A 15,954-nucleotide genomic window follows, 5' to 3' on the forward strand; every position below is an offset into this window, starting at 1 on the left:
AATAGAACATATAAAAGCTGTGGACACGTGCCAAAATGCATGACTGTTTGCGTGAGTGTGATTGGGAGGGATGAGAGAGTGGGAGAGGATGGAGGGAAGAGGAAGTGAGAAACTGAGGAGTGGGGGGTGGGGGGAAAAGATATGCTTGGCGCGCGCTTTCCAGGGTAAACAATTCCGTTGTTGCAACATGATATAAGCCCAGAAGCTAGATACATTTTGAAAAAAAATAAAGAAAGAAAGAAAAAAAAGAAATAAAGAAAATCAAAGAACAACTCTTTTTTTTTTCTAAATCAATGTGAGATAAACTAGTCCAAGTTAATAATCATAAAATTTTATAAATGGTGGGTAAATGGGTTCGGCACCTGATAAGGTTTAATTCAATGTTCTATGTTTTGACAAATGTGCTCTTTACACATGTACTTGTAGATGTAAATGTTATTTCATGTTTTATTCCATAGTATCGCTGACAAATAAAACTGGAATTGAGAGAATAGAAGGTAGTGGGTGGTTGTGGTGCTGGTGTGTGTGTGTGTGTGTGTGTGTGTGTGTGTGTGTGTGTGTGTGTGTGTGTGTGTGTGTGGTGGGGGGGGGCAATTTTTACTTTTTTTTATGAAACATAGATCAATCAGCATTATTCCTTTGATAAAAGTAGAAACAAGTTCAGAGTGCCAGGCAACATAATTAACACAATGTGACCCCCCCCCCCCACTCACACACACACACACACACACACACACACACAAACTCACATTTTCGGGTCAACACGTGCTAGACAAACGGCAGTAGTAAAATAACGGCGTAGGTGGCGGTGGTGATTTACGCGACTCACGCGGCTGGCAGACAAATCTATGCTCACTCTTATCGCTCGAAACTGCTCCCCAAAAACCTGGCAGCAGGCCTGTGTAACACACAACAACTCTAACTGAAATCCACTGCAGCATTATAAACGGAATGAAATTAGTGTAGTCTGGTTATATTGTTCAATTTCACTTGGAATATATTCCAACAAAGAAAGCATTTTCACAATCCATAGCACCAGTGTCGGTAGGATGATGGGCCCCATTATCAACATAGAAATTCGCCTCAATGGGTTAAATACTGTTTAATCAAACATGGATGCCTAAAATCACTGCTGGTGTGTGTACCTTGGGCTTCCTCAACGTCCTATTTTTTCCATCACAAGAACGGTAAATACTTGTTGCTCTCACATTATTATTGTTTATTTGTGTTGCGTTCTCATTTGGGGGTGGGGAATGGAGAATAAGAATCGTGTAGGAATTTTCAGGAATTGGATGATTTCAAGCGGAAAACGGTTTCTGTTGTAGATGAATATAATTATGCCATTGAATAGCTCATAGATTGACCCAATTTTCTTCAACTTAATGACATTTACTTTGCCTCATTGCGTAGATTGTTGGACGGATCAGTGGGTCAAATTTTTTTCACAAGTTTTCAACTCATCTGCACGAGATATAATTGAGCACATTGAGTATGCTCTGGTGGATAAAATACTCATCAATTCTGCCAGCTAAACAATCATAAATCTCGTTTTATCTATCCATTAATCTCAACTATGTTTAATCTGAACCATTCATAGAATAGACCAGTTTTTAAACAAAAAACATGAGATGAGTATAACCCAGATATTTTCACCAACTTTAAAGATACAAATCCTGGAGGGAAATGTGTGTGTGTGTGTGTGTGTGTGTGTGTGTGTGTGTGTGTGTGTATTTGCTTGGGGGGGGGGGGGGCGTGGCAGTGTCTTAAAATTTGCTTTGTAGCAGCTTTATGTGAATGGATGTCTGTAAATTTCCACAATAAACGATTTTTTAAAAAAATGATTGTACCTATCTCAGACGAAGCTAAGAACGCAAGGTCATTCAACGTCCTTATCGTTGGGCGATATTTGTGTATTGTGCATTATTAATGAAGTGTGGACTGTACACAAAGGATCCAGTATGATACCTCATATCGGGCTTGTCCAAATACAACTTACTGTTTAATGAATCCTGAGCTGACTGTAACGAACGCGTGTGCATCCAATACGTTCGTCATCACCATCACTACCACCATCATCATCACCATCACCATCATCATCATCATCATCGTCGTCGTCGTCGTCGTCATCATCATCATCATAAAAACGTGTTATGGTGTCATTAGAAGTTGACCCTTTTGTTTTGTTAAGGATTATACTTTTAAGTATTTAAAGCCGAGCGTCTGAAAATAATTTGTGGGTATCCAAATTATAAATTACGAAACCTTAAATCTTCAAAGAATTTGTTTTATTTTCTGAGTTCATCAACAAAAACAGTATTTAGATGAAAATTTTCAGATTTATAGTAGTCTTTGCAGAAGAAGTGCCTTTGGTGCTGACAGATTCGAGTGCTGCTGCTGCTGCTGAACAAAAAACAACAACAGCTCACAACTTCCCACCAGTTGGACCCGTGATATAGCATAATAGTCAGTTGTTAAATGGTATTATCGGTTACCGAACGAAATCACCATATATAATATTGCAAGGTGGGATGAATGAAGCTTGCAAAGGTTGTCATAAAATGACACTGATGGGAGACCCAAGCTTTAAATCAACTTTTTTTTTCTACAGTTTGTAAAAGGTCTTAACACTAGTGTACAATGACCAAAAAATGTAGTCCTTCAGGACCACGGAGCCGGAGTTAAACCCGGTTTCTCCAGACAATAGACTTATATTTTGGATAGGACGCTAGTTTTTCGCAAAGTTCTTTCCGTCATATTTAATAGTACACGTTATCGAATGATTGTTGGATGGTCCGTTGGGGAGGGGAGGGGGGGGGTAGAAAAGAGAGAGAGAGAGAGAGAGAGAGAGAGAGAGAGAGAGAGAGAGAGAGAGAGAGAGAGAGAGAGAGAGAGAGACGACTTCCATCAGGATCGATCCCTTTGCTTGTGAAGCGAGTTATCTACCAACTGAGCTATCGGACCGCGTAAAATGACAACATATGTTTGAAGTTCGACCAGATCGGTTAAGATGGCAATCAACTTGACCAAAAGTTTTCAACCTAAATCAAATTTCAAAATTGAATTTGTCATCGTACGTCACAGAAGCCTCTTTAACTTTTGGTTAATCGAACTAAAAAACAAATTCTCATACATAATATTATCGTTAAACAATTCACTTCCGCCCGAGTACGTGACCACGGCATATCGCATTGCCTATCTCACATAAAATGCACGCATATCATAAATAAAATGAGAGCGATCAGCATAAAACAAACGCAAATTTACTAATATTATAACAAATGAGGCGAAAACGAATGTTTTGGAGGCGTATAATATGAGATGGGATATAAAGCCTTGCGAAAATGAATGGGATAATGCGGTCGTCGTTCTAAACCATTACATAATTTGATATAACTAAAGAAAGGGCAAGATCGGCAGACCCAAACTCAACCAATAACAAAGAAAGCTGGCAATGATTTAGTTTGGTGTCAACAGCTGATTGGGATAACTTATCGCCATGATAAACCAGAACGAGTTGGGACCAGGATGGTTATGCGTCTACATTTAATGATTAATAAATAAGCGAGATGATACTCAAACTAGACATCTACTTGACGATAAGAATTAAATCTAATAATTTTATCTTCCGAGTAACGCTAAAGTTGCGCACATAAATAGGCTAACCAACCTACATGGCATTTTGCCAAGTGTCAACGCAGTGTGTTGTTTACTATTTATTCCCGGGAAAGATGTACTAAAGCCAAATCAATAGAACGTCCAAACTGGTGCACGGATACAACTATAGGTAGATTGAAATTCCTATATTTTAAACACGGCAGCTGGTTGTACAACCATAATGGATATCATATAATCACAATAGTCTGAATAAAGGATGAATGAATGGGGGTTATATGGATTTAAGACAGAGTTAGTTAACAAATAGTGCTGGATAAGTAAATAATTTTTAATATCTTGTAAATTTTTGCTTCTTAAAAGATTAAAAATGTAATTTTGTAGACAGATAGACAGACAGATAGATAGATAGATAGATGGACGGACGGGTGAGAGAGAGAGAGAGAGAGAGAGAGAGAGAGAGAGAGAGAGAGAGAGAGAGAGAGAGAGAGAGGGGGGGGGGGAAGAGACACGGGGAAATAGATCAAACAAAACGTATATATATATATTTCCCAAATATTATAACGATTACAACCATCAGTGAAACACCGCACACGCGCGAGCGTACATACACAGACAAACAGACTACCAGGCTCACCACCTTCTACAACGACATGCCTACCACAACCAACATCACCAACACCAGGAAGGAATTAGAAATTATCGATCTTCAGCCCACTAGATGGTGTCATGTTTGAAGTGGAAATGGAGGGAGAATCGGGAATTAAAACTATACACACAGACATCAGGCTATTTCAAAAGACAACGTTGGAAGCATCCGAGTCTGAAGATTTTATAAACGTCAAAATTACGCAATTTGCATGGTTCAAGATAACCGGGTGCATGCAAGCGAACGAGAGAGAGAGAGAGAGGGGGGGAAGGGAGGGAGGGAGAGAGAGAGGGGGGGGGAGGGAGGGAGGAGGGAGGGAGGGAGAGAGGGGGGAGGGAGGGAGGGAGGGAGGGAGGGAGAGAGAGAGAGAGAGAGAGAGAGAGAGAGAGAGAGAGAGACTAACCTTCACCTAGTGTGCTTTTGGTTAAATAGTTTTAAAACGCTTTGAAGATTGTTTTATTTTTGACACCCTTTACAGGGAAGGTTATTTATTTAAACGGAAGTCTCCAATTGAATGCGAGGGCTACAGCCCTTTTAAAAAAAGCACGAGTCATCAGGATTCGAACTTACAACTTTCCAAGGAAAAGACTAATCAATAAGTGTTGCGTAACCAGTAGGCTTCAGATCAAACTACGTAATTCGATCATGTAGCCAACTAGGATGAATTTTCTTTTTAGAAATATATTACATGCGTACAGATTTTCAATTGGTTCATCTTCAGCCTTCATGCCAACCTGAACCCATCCACTGCCTCCTCTCCTTTCATTCTTTACGAAGTGAATCTTTGGGCGATGTTGCCCAAAAGTTCTAACAACCAATGGGAGAGCGGCTTTGGTCAGCTCAGTTTTCCGATCCAGTCACCAATAGGACCAACAATAATAGGGTCACTTGTTAAAACAACAAAGCACATATCTATGATGGGCTTGATAAAAAAAATGCAAATGCAATGTGCTTCAAACCTACATTACTATTTATATGAAAAGATTAAGAATGGCAAGATTAAAAATTATCACAATGCAAGTAGCCCTGGCCTAAGGTCAAGCCGTTAGGTATAACTAACTGTTTTGGACAATATTGCCCAAAATAGTCGTTTCCTTTTATTCTTTTTCTTTTATAATTGGATGTAAAAGAGGAGTTCTGATCTGCAGAAGTTTGGGACCTGATTGTCTCGATTTTGTGACTGCTTGTTCACACTATTTATACAATCCATGTTTCTGAATATATTCTTCCATATTATACCAGTCATGAACGATTGACTGATATGTTCCCTAGCACTCAGTATACGGGGGGAAAGGGACTAACTGACTGACTCTCTCTCTCTCTCTCTCTCTCTCTCTCTCTCTCTCTCTCTCTCTCTCTCTCTCTCTCTCTCTGTGTGTGTGTGTGTGTGTGTGTGTGTGTGTGTGTTTGACATCGAATGTCTAATCAACTGATCTCTCGATTCGCCAGCCATGTCTCTAGATTGTGCTGCTCTACATGACCACGATGAGCATCTCGAATACGTACCAAAACACGGTAAACAACAGGTACAGAAGTTGTGTCACGCCATGTATGTTGCAACAGCATAGGAAATTGTTTCCAACAAAATCCATATCTTTCCGACACGAGGCAGAGACAGAACGAATCCCAAAATCAGCAACATCCGTTGACTGAAAACATCAATAAATCCGACTAGTGCCGACAGAAGCAATACTATCGAAAACACACCAAGCAAGCAAAGGAGTCTGATCAGATCCTGTAGTGTATTTTTGGAAGAGCGGGGAAAGAGAGATGAAGGGATGTGGAATTTTATGAGAGAAATGCTGAGATCTGAAATCGATAACACGAACCAAACTTATGGGAGTTTTTTTCTTCTTTCTCTCTTTACCGATGTTTCTTTCTTTCCTTCTTTTTATGATATAAGTGCGTGTGGCGGGGGTGGGGGGTTTGTCTTGTTTTGGTTGTTGTTGTTTTCTTTCTTTTTGTGTGTGTGTTTGTAGTATGTATTTTTAAAGATTAAAGCCAATGGACAAGAAAATCTGAAAATGTACGTATTCTCTACCTTTAAAATAAACAGCAGACAAATGTATATTGATTTGATGACAGACACTTCGTCATTCTTGTTTGTCACATTTATTTTTATATTTCAAGATGAAACTAGATAGAAGGTCACAGCTTGATAAGTGTGACAGATCGGACTTTACCCTACATAACTAAAACAAACAGCTGAACTACTTTATTGTGTCAAGTCTCAGTGGCCTCGTGCCAAGTTCATGGCTACAAAATAATTAAATTGTTAATTAAGTATGTATTCCGAGGGTAGCATGGCATTCATATGCTGCTTACGTCGTACTAAAAACACTTTTTTTTTATTTTGGCCTGAAAACTTTGATATATATAGCAAAGCTCACGAGTTTGTGGATTTTTAACAAAACGGGCCATCATAATCTATCAATGTTTGAATAAGTTTATTGGCAAAATTAAAATAAATAAATCAAAAAGCGTTTGGTCTCAGTTAAGCAGGGCACAACACAGCCGTACTCTTTTTAAAAAAATAGAATTTAAAATGTTGGCCAGAAAACTCGTCCTTCAAATTTCGATCGATTAAAATAGGACCCTCGTCTTGGCAATAAACTCCCAAACCCGGGACGTTTGAAGTCCCAGGATTGAGAGTATTTGATAATATTACGGTCGTTTTAATAGATCGATATCTAATTTGAAGGACGAGCTTTCTGGACAAAATCTAAAATACGTTTTGTTCGTTTTTTGTTTTTTCTCCCAGAGTTTGGCAGTACAGGTTTGTTTTTGTTTTTAGTTTGTTTTTCATTTGACATGAACAGATCCACTCCAGGAGTGTAGTTGTTCACTTTTAAAATATTGATGAGAAAATAATTAATATGACACCAGCTGGATGGAGTGACTCTGTATGACAGTTGATGTATAAGACACAATTCTATTATTATTATTATTATTATTATTATTATTATTATTATTATTATTATTATTATTATATTATTATTATTATTATTATTATTATTATTATTATTATTATTATTATTATTATTATTATCATTTATTATTATTATTATTATTATTATTATTATTAATTATTATTATTATTATTATTATTATTATTATTATTATTATTATTATTATTATTATTATTATGAAACATGATTTCAGAAAGGAAATATTAGGAGGCAATATATTTCTGGACATAACCTAATATTGTGATGCTTCAACATTTCCAACTTTTCGATCAAAAGTGGGGAGGGAAATATTAAATAAACATGCTGAACATTTAAAATATTAATTGGAAAATAATATGACAAGAGTTGGTTGGAGTGCAAGACATACGTGGTATTTAAAAATATATATTATGTTCAGGATTGAGTTAACAGCAATATGCCATACAAGGCTGGTAGCTCAGTGGTATTGTCTTTGCTTCGTACCCAAAGGTACTGACTACCCGCCGCTTTGTGTGTGAGCAAGTCACCCAGCCTTAGCTCACTTTGCGGCGCTGCACTGTGGTTAACGCCTGGGTTATTCAAGTATTCCATCGAAATAGATCCTAAAGAAAAATGTCCTCATAGGGCTCTAAATAAAGGGAATTTGTTTTATTGTACTTTTGTTTAAGTCAAATTGACACGAAGAAGTGAGCGAAAACCGAATGAATGAATGAATGAATGAATGATATTTATTAAGAACGTATCAACCCTTGCATGCTGTTAGATTTTATAGGCAAAGCGATGATTACAATCCAACCTTTAACACTTCAATTCACCTAAAAACCCAGGGCCATCGGGATTATTTGAATGAAATTAAACATCACAATGGGGGTCCCGATAACTCAGTTGGTAGAGCACTCGCTTCACATGTAAAGGGACAGAGATCGATCGGATGCAGTCGAGATTTTTCCGCCCCCCCCCCCCCCCCTGTCCACACACCAGTAATTGGGTAGCTGGGTCTGATAGATCTGGCGGAAAGTAGTGTGTGATAGTCTGGCGTCCGGTCAAAAGGGAAGCAAGCAATTGCTATTGTCCGTTTCACGCAACAGAAACGGCGATAAACTCTCGCTACATGGGCCGAATGGCTCTGAAGGAAACATCACAACAGCGCATATTTAAAATTGTGAGAAATGTATGCACACTATTTCAATCATGAATTGAAACATGACATGGTTCTGGCTTTAAGTATAGCTAATACCCCAGTTATTTTATTGGTATTGTTATCGTATTTAGTTCGTCAAAGGCTGTGCAGTTTAAATGAGTGCTATACTTTATTACTAATAAAATATTTTATGTACCGCGAGGCGGTTTGAAATATTATCGTTTCGAATTGAGTCACAGGTCACAGCCGTTATGACAGCTGTTAGGATAGCCGTCCAACCATCAATTCGCTCATGCCATTAGTTTGGCTGCATTTGGCCAGATAATTGATTAATGGGATTGCCCCATGGCAATAAAGGAGATGCACATGAAAGAGGTTTTACCTTAGTGAAAAGAAAGTGACTTGCGTACAGATCAACCATCATTGAAAAGCAAACGAACAAATAATCAAACTAAATAATAAGGCTTTATAGATTATTAGTATTAGCGAGACTTGAAAATCATCAGCTTATGTATGAGCCTACAAATATGAAAATGTGATTTGAAACGACGCATTTTGATACAATTTCTCTCTTCTTTTGGTAAACGATTTTATCTTTCTGAATCCGCGTATGCAATGATAAAAGAAGCATCCGCACTGCGATCAGGATAATAAACATTTCATCCGTCATAATAGCTGCCACATCATGAATATAAAAGAGGGGAGTGAATAAGACTATGTTTATTACAGTAGTGTAATAGTAGGCTAATATTATTGTGTGTGTGTGTGTGTGTGTGTTTGTGTTTTGGTCTGGTCTGACAGAGTCAGACGGCCGTTTGCCTTTCACCTGACAGGATGTTTTTTCTAGCTACGTAAGTTTACCAACTATCACTGTCATGTTTGGAGAGAGAAAAAAAATTAAACTATTGTTTCAGCCGAGCTATAAATAGAACAAGTGGAATAATCTGATTGATGATAAAACCAAACAATTTAAATCAACAACAACGGCTTTCGAACAAAGGAATTCTTCCGACGATTATCATTATGCAGGAGTAGACCGTGTTACTGTAAACATATACGTAATATACACCAATTATGTCTAACATATACCAGTGTTATAGAGGGCATTGACTAACATCATCTTCATCCAAAGTGTGTGATTGTCAAGTAGTTTGGCGTTTAGTAGGGGGCCAGAAAGTGTGTTACGTTCTGCTGCTTTCGTTCATAGGGTAAAACTGCGGTCTTCTATCCACGTGAATGCGATAGCCTAGATAATAACAGTCTGTATCTCTATAGATTCTGCCTCAGCAGTGTGTTAGATAACATAACATTACTAGCTACTTGCCATCCAGGTCAATAATTCACTATCAGTTGCACTGTTGCATGAGTGTCTTAATTAAGATGGAAACCTAACTCGCAAAGCAACACGCTCTGTTTTTTTAATTAGCTGGACAAAAGAATGTATGCAAGGTGGATACTATGATAAAAGCAATTATAGTGATATAATTTATTAATATCCAATGTATTCTTACTGGACAAGGTGTGCATCTTAATCGATTATATCATATCACTTCTGTGGCCTGGCTGAGAGGTCCACTTGCTTTTAATTGATAGAGCAGTTTTGTCGCGCTATTGGCAAACCATTTTTTAAAAACAATTCAGCCAGAAAATCATCGATCGGAATTTGAAGTTAAGGTATTTCTGGCCAAATTGTCTTTATTCAGAGGATGGCAAAGTTGACTAAAAAGGGGGGGGGGGGGGGGGGGGGGGAAGAAAATAAAATCAGTTCCCATCCACTCCCGCGCCGCATCGGAATTTTCTTGGTTCGTCCTGAATTGAGTGATTGATTGGGTAACTGGGTCTAGTATTCAAGGGTACCAAGCAATTATTATAGTCCCATTTCATTTGAAAGAAAATGGGATAAAGGATTGCGTTTTACTGATCGGCTACTAGTGCTGATGATAATTAAAATGCATATATATTATTTTCATAATTTTGTGCCAACAAAGAATATTTTAATGACGTTGCTGTATTCCTATTAATCACACTAATGATAATATTTTCCTTTGTAATTATAACGAATGGGAGAGCGTTGAATCTCTATGCGAAGATTGTATGTTTGTGGAGAGAGAGAGAGAGAGAGAGAGAGAGAGAGAGAGAGAGAGAGAGAGAGAGAGAGAGAGAGAGAGAGAGAGAGAGAGAGAGAGAGAGAGAGAGAGAGAGTGTGTGTGTGTAACTGACCAACTAGCGAGTCGATTTCGAAGGAAGCTGACGTTGCAGAATGTTCCTCATCAAAAATCGATAAATACGCCCCTCCGCCCCTTCCCCTTGACCTCACTTACACAACATCATGCCGCTACCAACGCTTGCTTTGCCTCTGAATTCGGCAACTACTAAATTATTCCATATTATCATTGCCGCATTATGAAGCTACACAATGAAGACGCAGTACATATTGACTATTCACTTATGAGCATCGACAAATCATATTACCGCACCAATGGTACACAGTACACAGGTCTGTCGTGATTTTAGTGAAAATTATACACTTTTTTCCTTAAGACACTAAGCTGCTGGATGCTGTGCCAAATATTTCTCTGCCGTCTGTCTGGGTTATAAGTACTGTATTTATGTTTTGTTATTTTTATGGTGTGTGGGATATTGGCTAATGATGTGTTTTGAGCCCGAAACGTTCCGTGTTTTGTATTTTATTATTTTCGGAAGCTGTTGTATTCATTTTTGTTCATTACTTTTTTCTTTATTACCTTAAGCTCATTCGATATGTTACATCAAATAAACGAATGACGTCATTTCGAATTGTGTTTTGAGTGAGTGAGTGTGTGTGTTTCGATTTCATTTATCCATAAAAGCGAAAATGTTTGCATCCGCAAACACCGCAAACAAATTGTTTCAGAAAACTAGAAATGTCCAAAAACAAATCGTCAAAAGTTTATGGTAATTTAATTTTAGAGTAACAAACATGCATTGAGTTTTCATCCAATTATCATTTCTTCTATCAATCTTCAGTTTCTGGTAAATTCCAAATCGATGGTTTGTTTGCGCGCAGCCCAGCTTGTACCTAGGTGCTACTGTGCTGCTTTTGTTTTTAAATTTGATATCACATATGCTCAAAATTCTAAATAACTGACGTATTTGTAATTATACCAACACTGCTCCGTATCGTGTACATTTATCGGCTAATATAACCGAAATGCTAATATAACCGAAATGGCGATCAATAGCTAGACATAAATTTACACCATTCAAGGTCAAGTCTATACATTAGAACAGCAATACTATGTCCGACAGAGTTGGTCGATTGATTTAAAGAAGAAGAAGAAGAAGAAGAAGAAGAAGAAGAAGAAGAAGAAGAAGAAGAAGAAGAAGAAGAAGAAGAAGAAGAAGAAGAAGAAGAAGAAGAAGAAGAAGAAGAAGAAGAAGAAGAAGAAGAAGAAGAAGAAGGAGGAGGAGGAGGAGGAGGAGGAGGAGGAGGAGGAAGAAGAAGGATAGAGAGAATAGAAAGATATAAGACATGTACAACTAACTTATTACTTTCTCTTTCCAGGCACACATCAAAAAGAAGCTGATGTTCTAGGGTAAAAAAAAAAAATACCAAAAAAAAAAAACCCCAACAGATAATATATATGACATCGTAAAAAAAGGGCTTCAGCCGATGAAGCCTCAGGAGAGGTCTTTACTCGTCATCATGAGCGTCATTCAGAGTCAGACTGGGTCCGCCGAATGACGACAGCACACTCTGAAACAAAATTCTACAGACACTGCTCGCAAAAGGGTCACTATACTTATAACCTCGTCTTGCTTCAGGAGGTGACAAGAAATGGGACAAAATGGCTTGTGTCTGCCATTTCTTCGAGGGTCGGTATACCACCCGAAAGCGAAAGTGCATAATCGTACCACAGTCAAAGAGCACCATTTGGCGCTATCGCCTCTGATAATCGTCATCATGTTAACATGTCAACCATACCTGGCAGATACGTCATCTCCTTTGTGCCCAGAGCAATGCTTTTGCTCCAACGCAACAACTGTAACAACAGCCTTCGGCATGGAACCCGTCTTCGTAATTGATTGTTCAAATGGGAGTTTGCAAGGCTTCATAGCCCATTTGTCAAAGGATGGATTAATTCATGCTAATGACACAAAAAGCATTTCTCCGCTACATTACGATGCGAGTAACAATGGTTCGACCAACATCGCAGACAACCTACAAGAACATTCACTATCACACCCGTTAAGCAACTCGACACAGAGAATGTTTTATGATAATTTGGAATATAAAGGCCACGGAAGGATTACCATGGGTGATCATTTACCAAATATGAATCTGGACCTGACTTTCAACAAAATTTCATCCACTTCAGATTTAGGCCTGCTTGGTTGGAAATCTGCGCCTAATGTAATAAAGCTTAACCTGAGCAACAACGTGATAGAAACGTTAAATGGATCATTTTTTCATCCATATACTAATCTGGTCACTCTTGATCTCAGCAACAATATCATTGATGCATTTACACCTATTGTATTCCATCATTTACCATCATTAAAGTACTTATATCTATACAACAATAGAATTGCCAACATTGAGCTACAACAACCTGGTGACTTGCCATTTATATCGAACATTATCCACTTAGATCTCTCACAAAACCGCTTGCTCAGCCTACCAGCTGGAGCATTCTCACCTTTTCCAATGTTAACCAGCCTCAACTTGACGCATAACCCCATCATCGTCATAAGCCAATCTGCCTTCATGGGATTGCCACAGCTGCGATCCCTGTCTCTTTCCCAAAGTAATATTTCAAATATCGACTACCCAGTCTTTCAAAATACATCCCTGAGAATGTTGTGGCTGGACAACATGCCTCACCTTTCCCATCTAAGTCACAATGTTTTTGAAGGATTAGCACATCTCCAATATCTTAATCTCAGCCATAATTACCAACTCAGTTTCCTTCATCATGATATTTTATCGGGTCTTCAGTCCTTACAAATTCTAGATCTTTCAGGGAATAATATCCAAAAGTTGTCCTCTTTGACTTTTCGACATAACCTTCAGTTGCACAGCGTTTACTTAAATGACATCCCATTTTCTTGTGATTGTACAAATGCTTGGTTGGTGGAGCACTCACTCAAAAACAATTCGTTCTTAATCAATCCCCCATCCCTTGAATGTGTCGGCATAAAAGATAATCAAACACTTCCAACAGCTGATGCATATTTTCCTTGCAGCAACTTGTCTATCCCCGGACTACAAAGAACGCTATCAGTGGCAATAGGATCCACGCTGACCTTGCAATGCAGACAGATCTTCACATCAGGTGAAGACATACTCATCTGGACCACACCCAGAGGAAACAAATATTACTACCACCACTTCCATCCAAATGCAAGCCAGCATCTATTAAGTTTTAACGATGTTCAACCTCGGGCTCTGTTCCACAAAGATCATTTTTGGCACCAAAGCTCGTCTTACAATTCAGATTTGGATTCCTACAAAGAAAGAATTTTGGTTTTATCAGATGGTTCTCTTTTTATTGATTATGTTCTCAGAACAGATGCAGGATCATACAGCTGTGTTGTAAAAAACGCCTATGCTAATGTTTCTGGAACTATTATAGTACAATTTTCATATAATATTTCTGGAGAAATAAAAATCATCGCTTGCTTAGTTGGGATCCTTTGTGCTCTGGGCTTTTTTACCCTCAATGTGATATATGTGGTCATAAGCTGGCTTGCACGTCGTCTAATCAACAAGAGGAGAAGAGAACACATCAGGCAAATGCTTGAAAATCTAAATAGTTATAAGTCTACTCAAATCACTCGTATATATGAAAACTATACAGGCCAGCTCACAAGAGTAAGAAACAGATATCATGTTCAGCGTGACCGCTTACATAAGAACTACACTATGCAGGTGGAGAGGGTTAAAAGAGGTTGTTCCCACCAAGTAGAAAAGGTGAGAGATAACTACAACAACAGACTTCTTAAACTAAGAGAATATTCAAGCAGTCAGGTCCAGCAGATCAGGGAAATGGCAACAAACCAGATTGGTCGTATCAGAGACTACGGGTCACTGCAATTGGATAGGTTAAGAGAGACATACAAACTGCAGCATCAACACATGATGAAATTGTTAGATACAATGAATCTGGACAACTGCAGGTCTATTGTAGAGACAGAATGTATGCGAACAGAGAGCCTCATGTATGATTTAGACCTGCTCAGCCAAGAAGATGTGCGTATTGATTCTCCATTCTCTATAGCAGATGTGGATTCTGAATACAACACTGCAACAAGCAGTCCAATGTTGAGTGTTGGATCACAGGAGCTCATCGATGTTTCTTCTCATCAGATAAAAAGTAATGAGACAGGAGATCAATATGAAATGGTGGGAGAGAATGATGTATATTTCAGTGTTGGAGATAGAGTAACAGATCATGAGGAAGTTCTCAGGGTGAGCAAAAGCAGGAAAAGAAACAGCATGGTCGATGATAATGACTATGAAACAGGCGATGACATAAATATTGAAATGAATACAGTGTTACGCCTGCCAGACAATGTTCAACTGGATGCCAAAGAAGTGTGGACCTATGGAAAAGGAGATGAATCCACACACACCCTTTATACCAAAATCCTCAGGCCAAAACAGACCAACACTGAGTGTGAAGAAGACTCAGCCCATCAGATAAACGACTTGCCAGAAGAACAAGCATCAGTCAAAGTGGAAATGTGCAAAACAATGACTGGAGTTTCTTTGCCCTCTATAGAATTGGCTACGGCACAGTCACCAGAGTGGGATGGAAGCTATATGGAACATGAAGCCTCGCCTGTGAAAGTGTGGCAGGGACCTCCCCCTTTATTTCATTGTGATGATTACAAAGACTATACAACCGTCCATTTATATGATGGTGATGTGGAGGAAGAGGACGACGATGATGAGGAAAAGACTGAGAGAGATACTATGGTGTAGTGTTTGCCAACATTTATGTTCCAACACCCATTAACTTTCATTTTGAATATATTGTAATTGCGCATTGCAAATATGTCTGCATAATAAAATGATACTAACTTCTCACACCTCAGGATATGTGACCCACGGTTTCCATCAGGTTTTATGTCAGAGTGATTCATATGCTGAATAATGAATATTAAAAATGATTTAAACTCTTATTTCATAATCTGAGCGAAATTCAATTTTCAGCACCTTGTTCACACCGAACAAAATATCAGATTGAAGCAATGGATCACATATTCAATACCCCCTTCTGAATCACTGGAGAATGTTTTGTATATGTTCATGATTTTCTATTTCACTAAAGAGGGGAGTAGTAGTGGAAAACCTTTACTACACACATGTGTGAAATGATACTGTTCACAATACTGGTTGATAACGTTACTGCTACTATACCTTGTAAGGAAATATTTTTTTATCAATGGTCAATAACAGTTATAGGCCTAAAAAGTGTTAATTTATATTTCCCATAGCCCATTGGCAAAAAAAAAAAAAAAAAAAGAAGAGAGAGAGAGAGAGAGAGAGAGAGATTAAGAAAATTAAATTTACAACTATGAAGTTGTATGCAAGCATCAATTAAATAGACAAAGTCAAA

At 38.2% G+C, this 15,954-nt stretch overlaps 2 protein-coding genes across 9 annotated transcripts in view; one reads left to right on the top strand and one right to left on the bottom strand.

Moving 5' to 3' along the window:
* The window catches only part of LOC144971187 (uncharacterized), a 50,638-nt gene that overhangs the window by 7,942 nt on the left and 26,742 nt on the right, over positions 1–15,954 (bottom strand). The window lies entirely within an intron of this gene.
* On the top strand, positions 782–15,877 carry LOC144971185 (uncharacterized). Of its 8 annotated transcripts, none has more exons than XM_078911673.1 (2): positions 782–1,187; positions 11,895–15,858. In XM_078911673.1, exon 2 carries the CDS (start codon positions 12,168–12,170, stop codon positions 15,315–15,317), a length of 3,150 nt encoding a protein of 1,049 aa, XP_078767799.1. In that variant the 5' UTR covers positions 782–1,187; positions 11,895–12,167; the 3' UTR covers positions 15,318–15,858. The 8 variants fall into 8 exon arrangements, with proteins under 8 accessions (XP_078767799.1, XP_078767801.1, XP_078767800.1 ...); XM_078911675.1 differs by lacking the exon at positions 782–1,187 and adding an exon at positions 8,696–9,201; XM_078911674.1 differs by lacking the exon at positions 782–1,187 and adding an exon at positions 9,512–9,799.

This window comes from Berghia stephanieae, chromosome 4 (genome assembly GCF_034508935.2).
Source record: "Berghia stephanieae isolate SIO BIC M18660-M18661 chromosome 4, UCSD_Bste_1.3, whole genome shotgun sequence".
In the NCBI taxonomy this organism is placed as follows: Eukaryota; Metazoa; Mollusca; class Gastropoda; order Nudibranchia; family Aeolidiidae; genus Berghia; species Berghia stephanieae.

Coding starts and splice junctions, on each gene's coding strand:
- LOC144971185 (XM_078911673.1), top strand. CDS start 12,168: ATGGGACAAAATGGCTTGTGTCTGCCATTTCTTCGAGGGTCGGTATAC.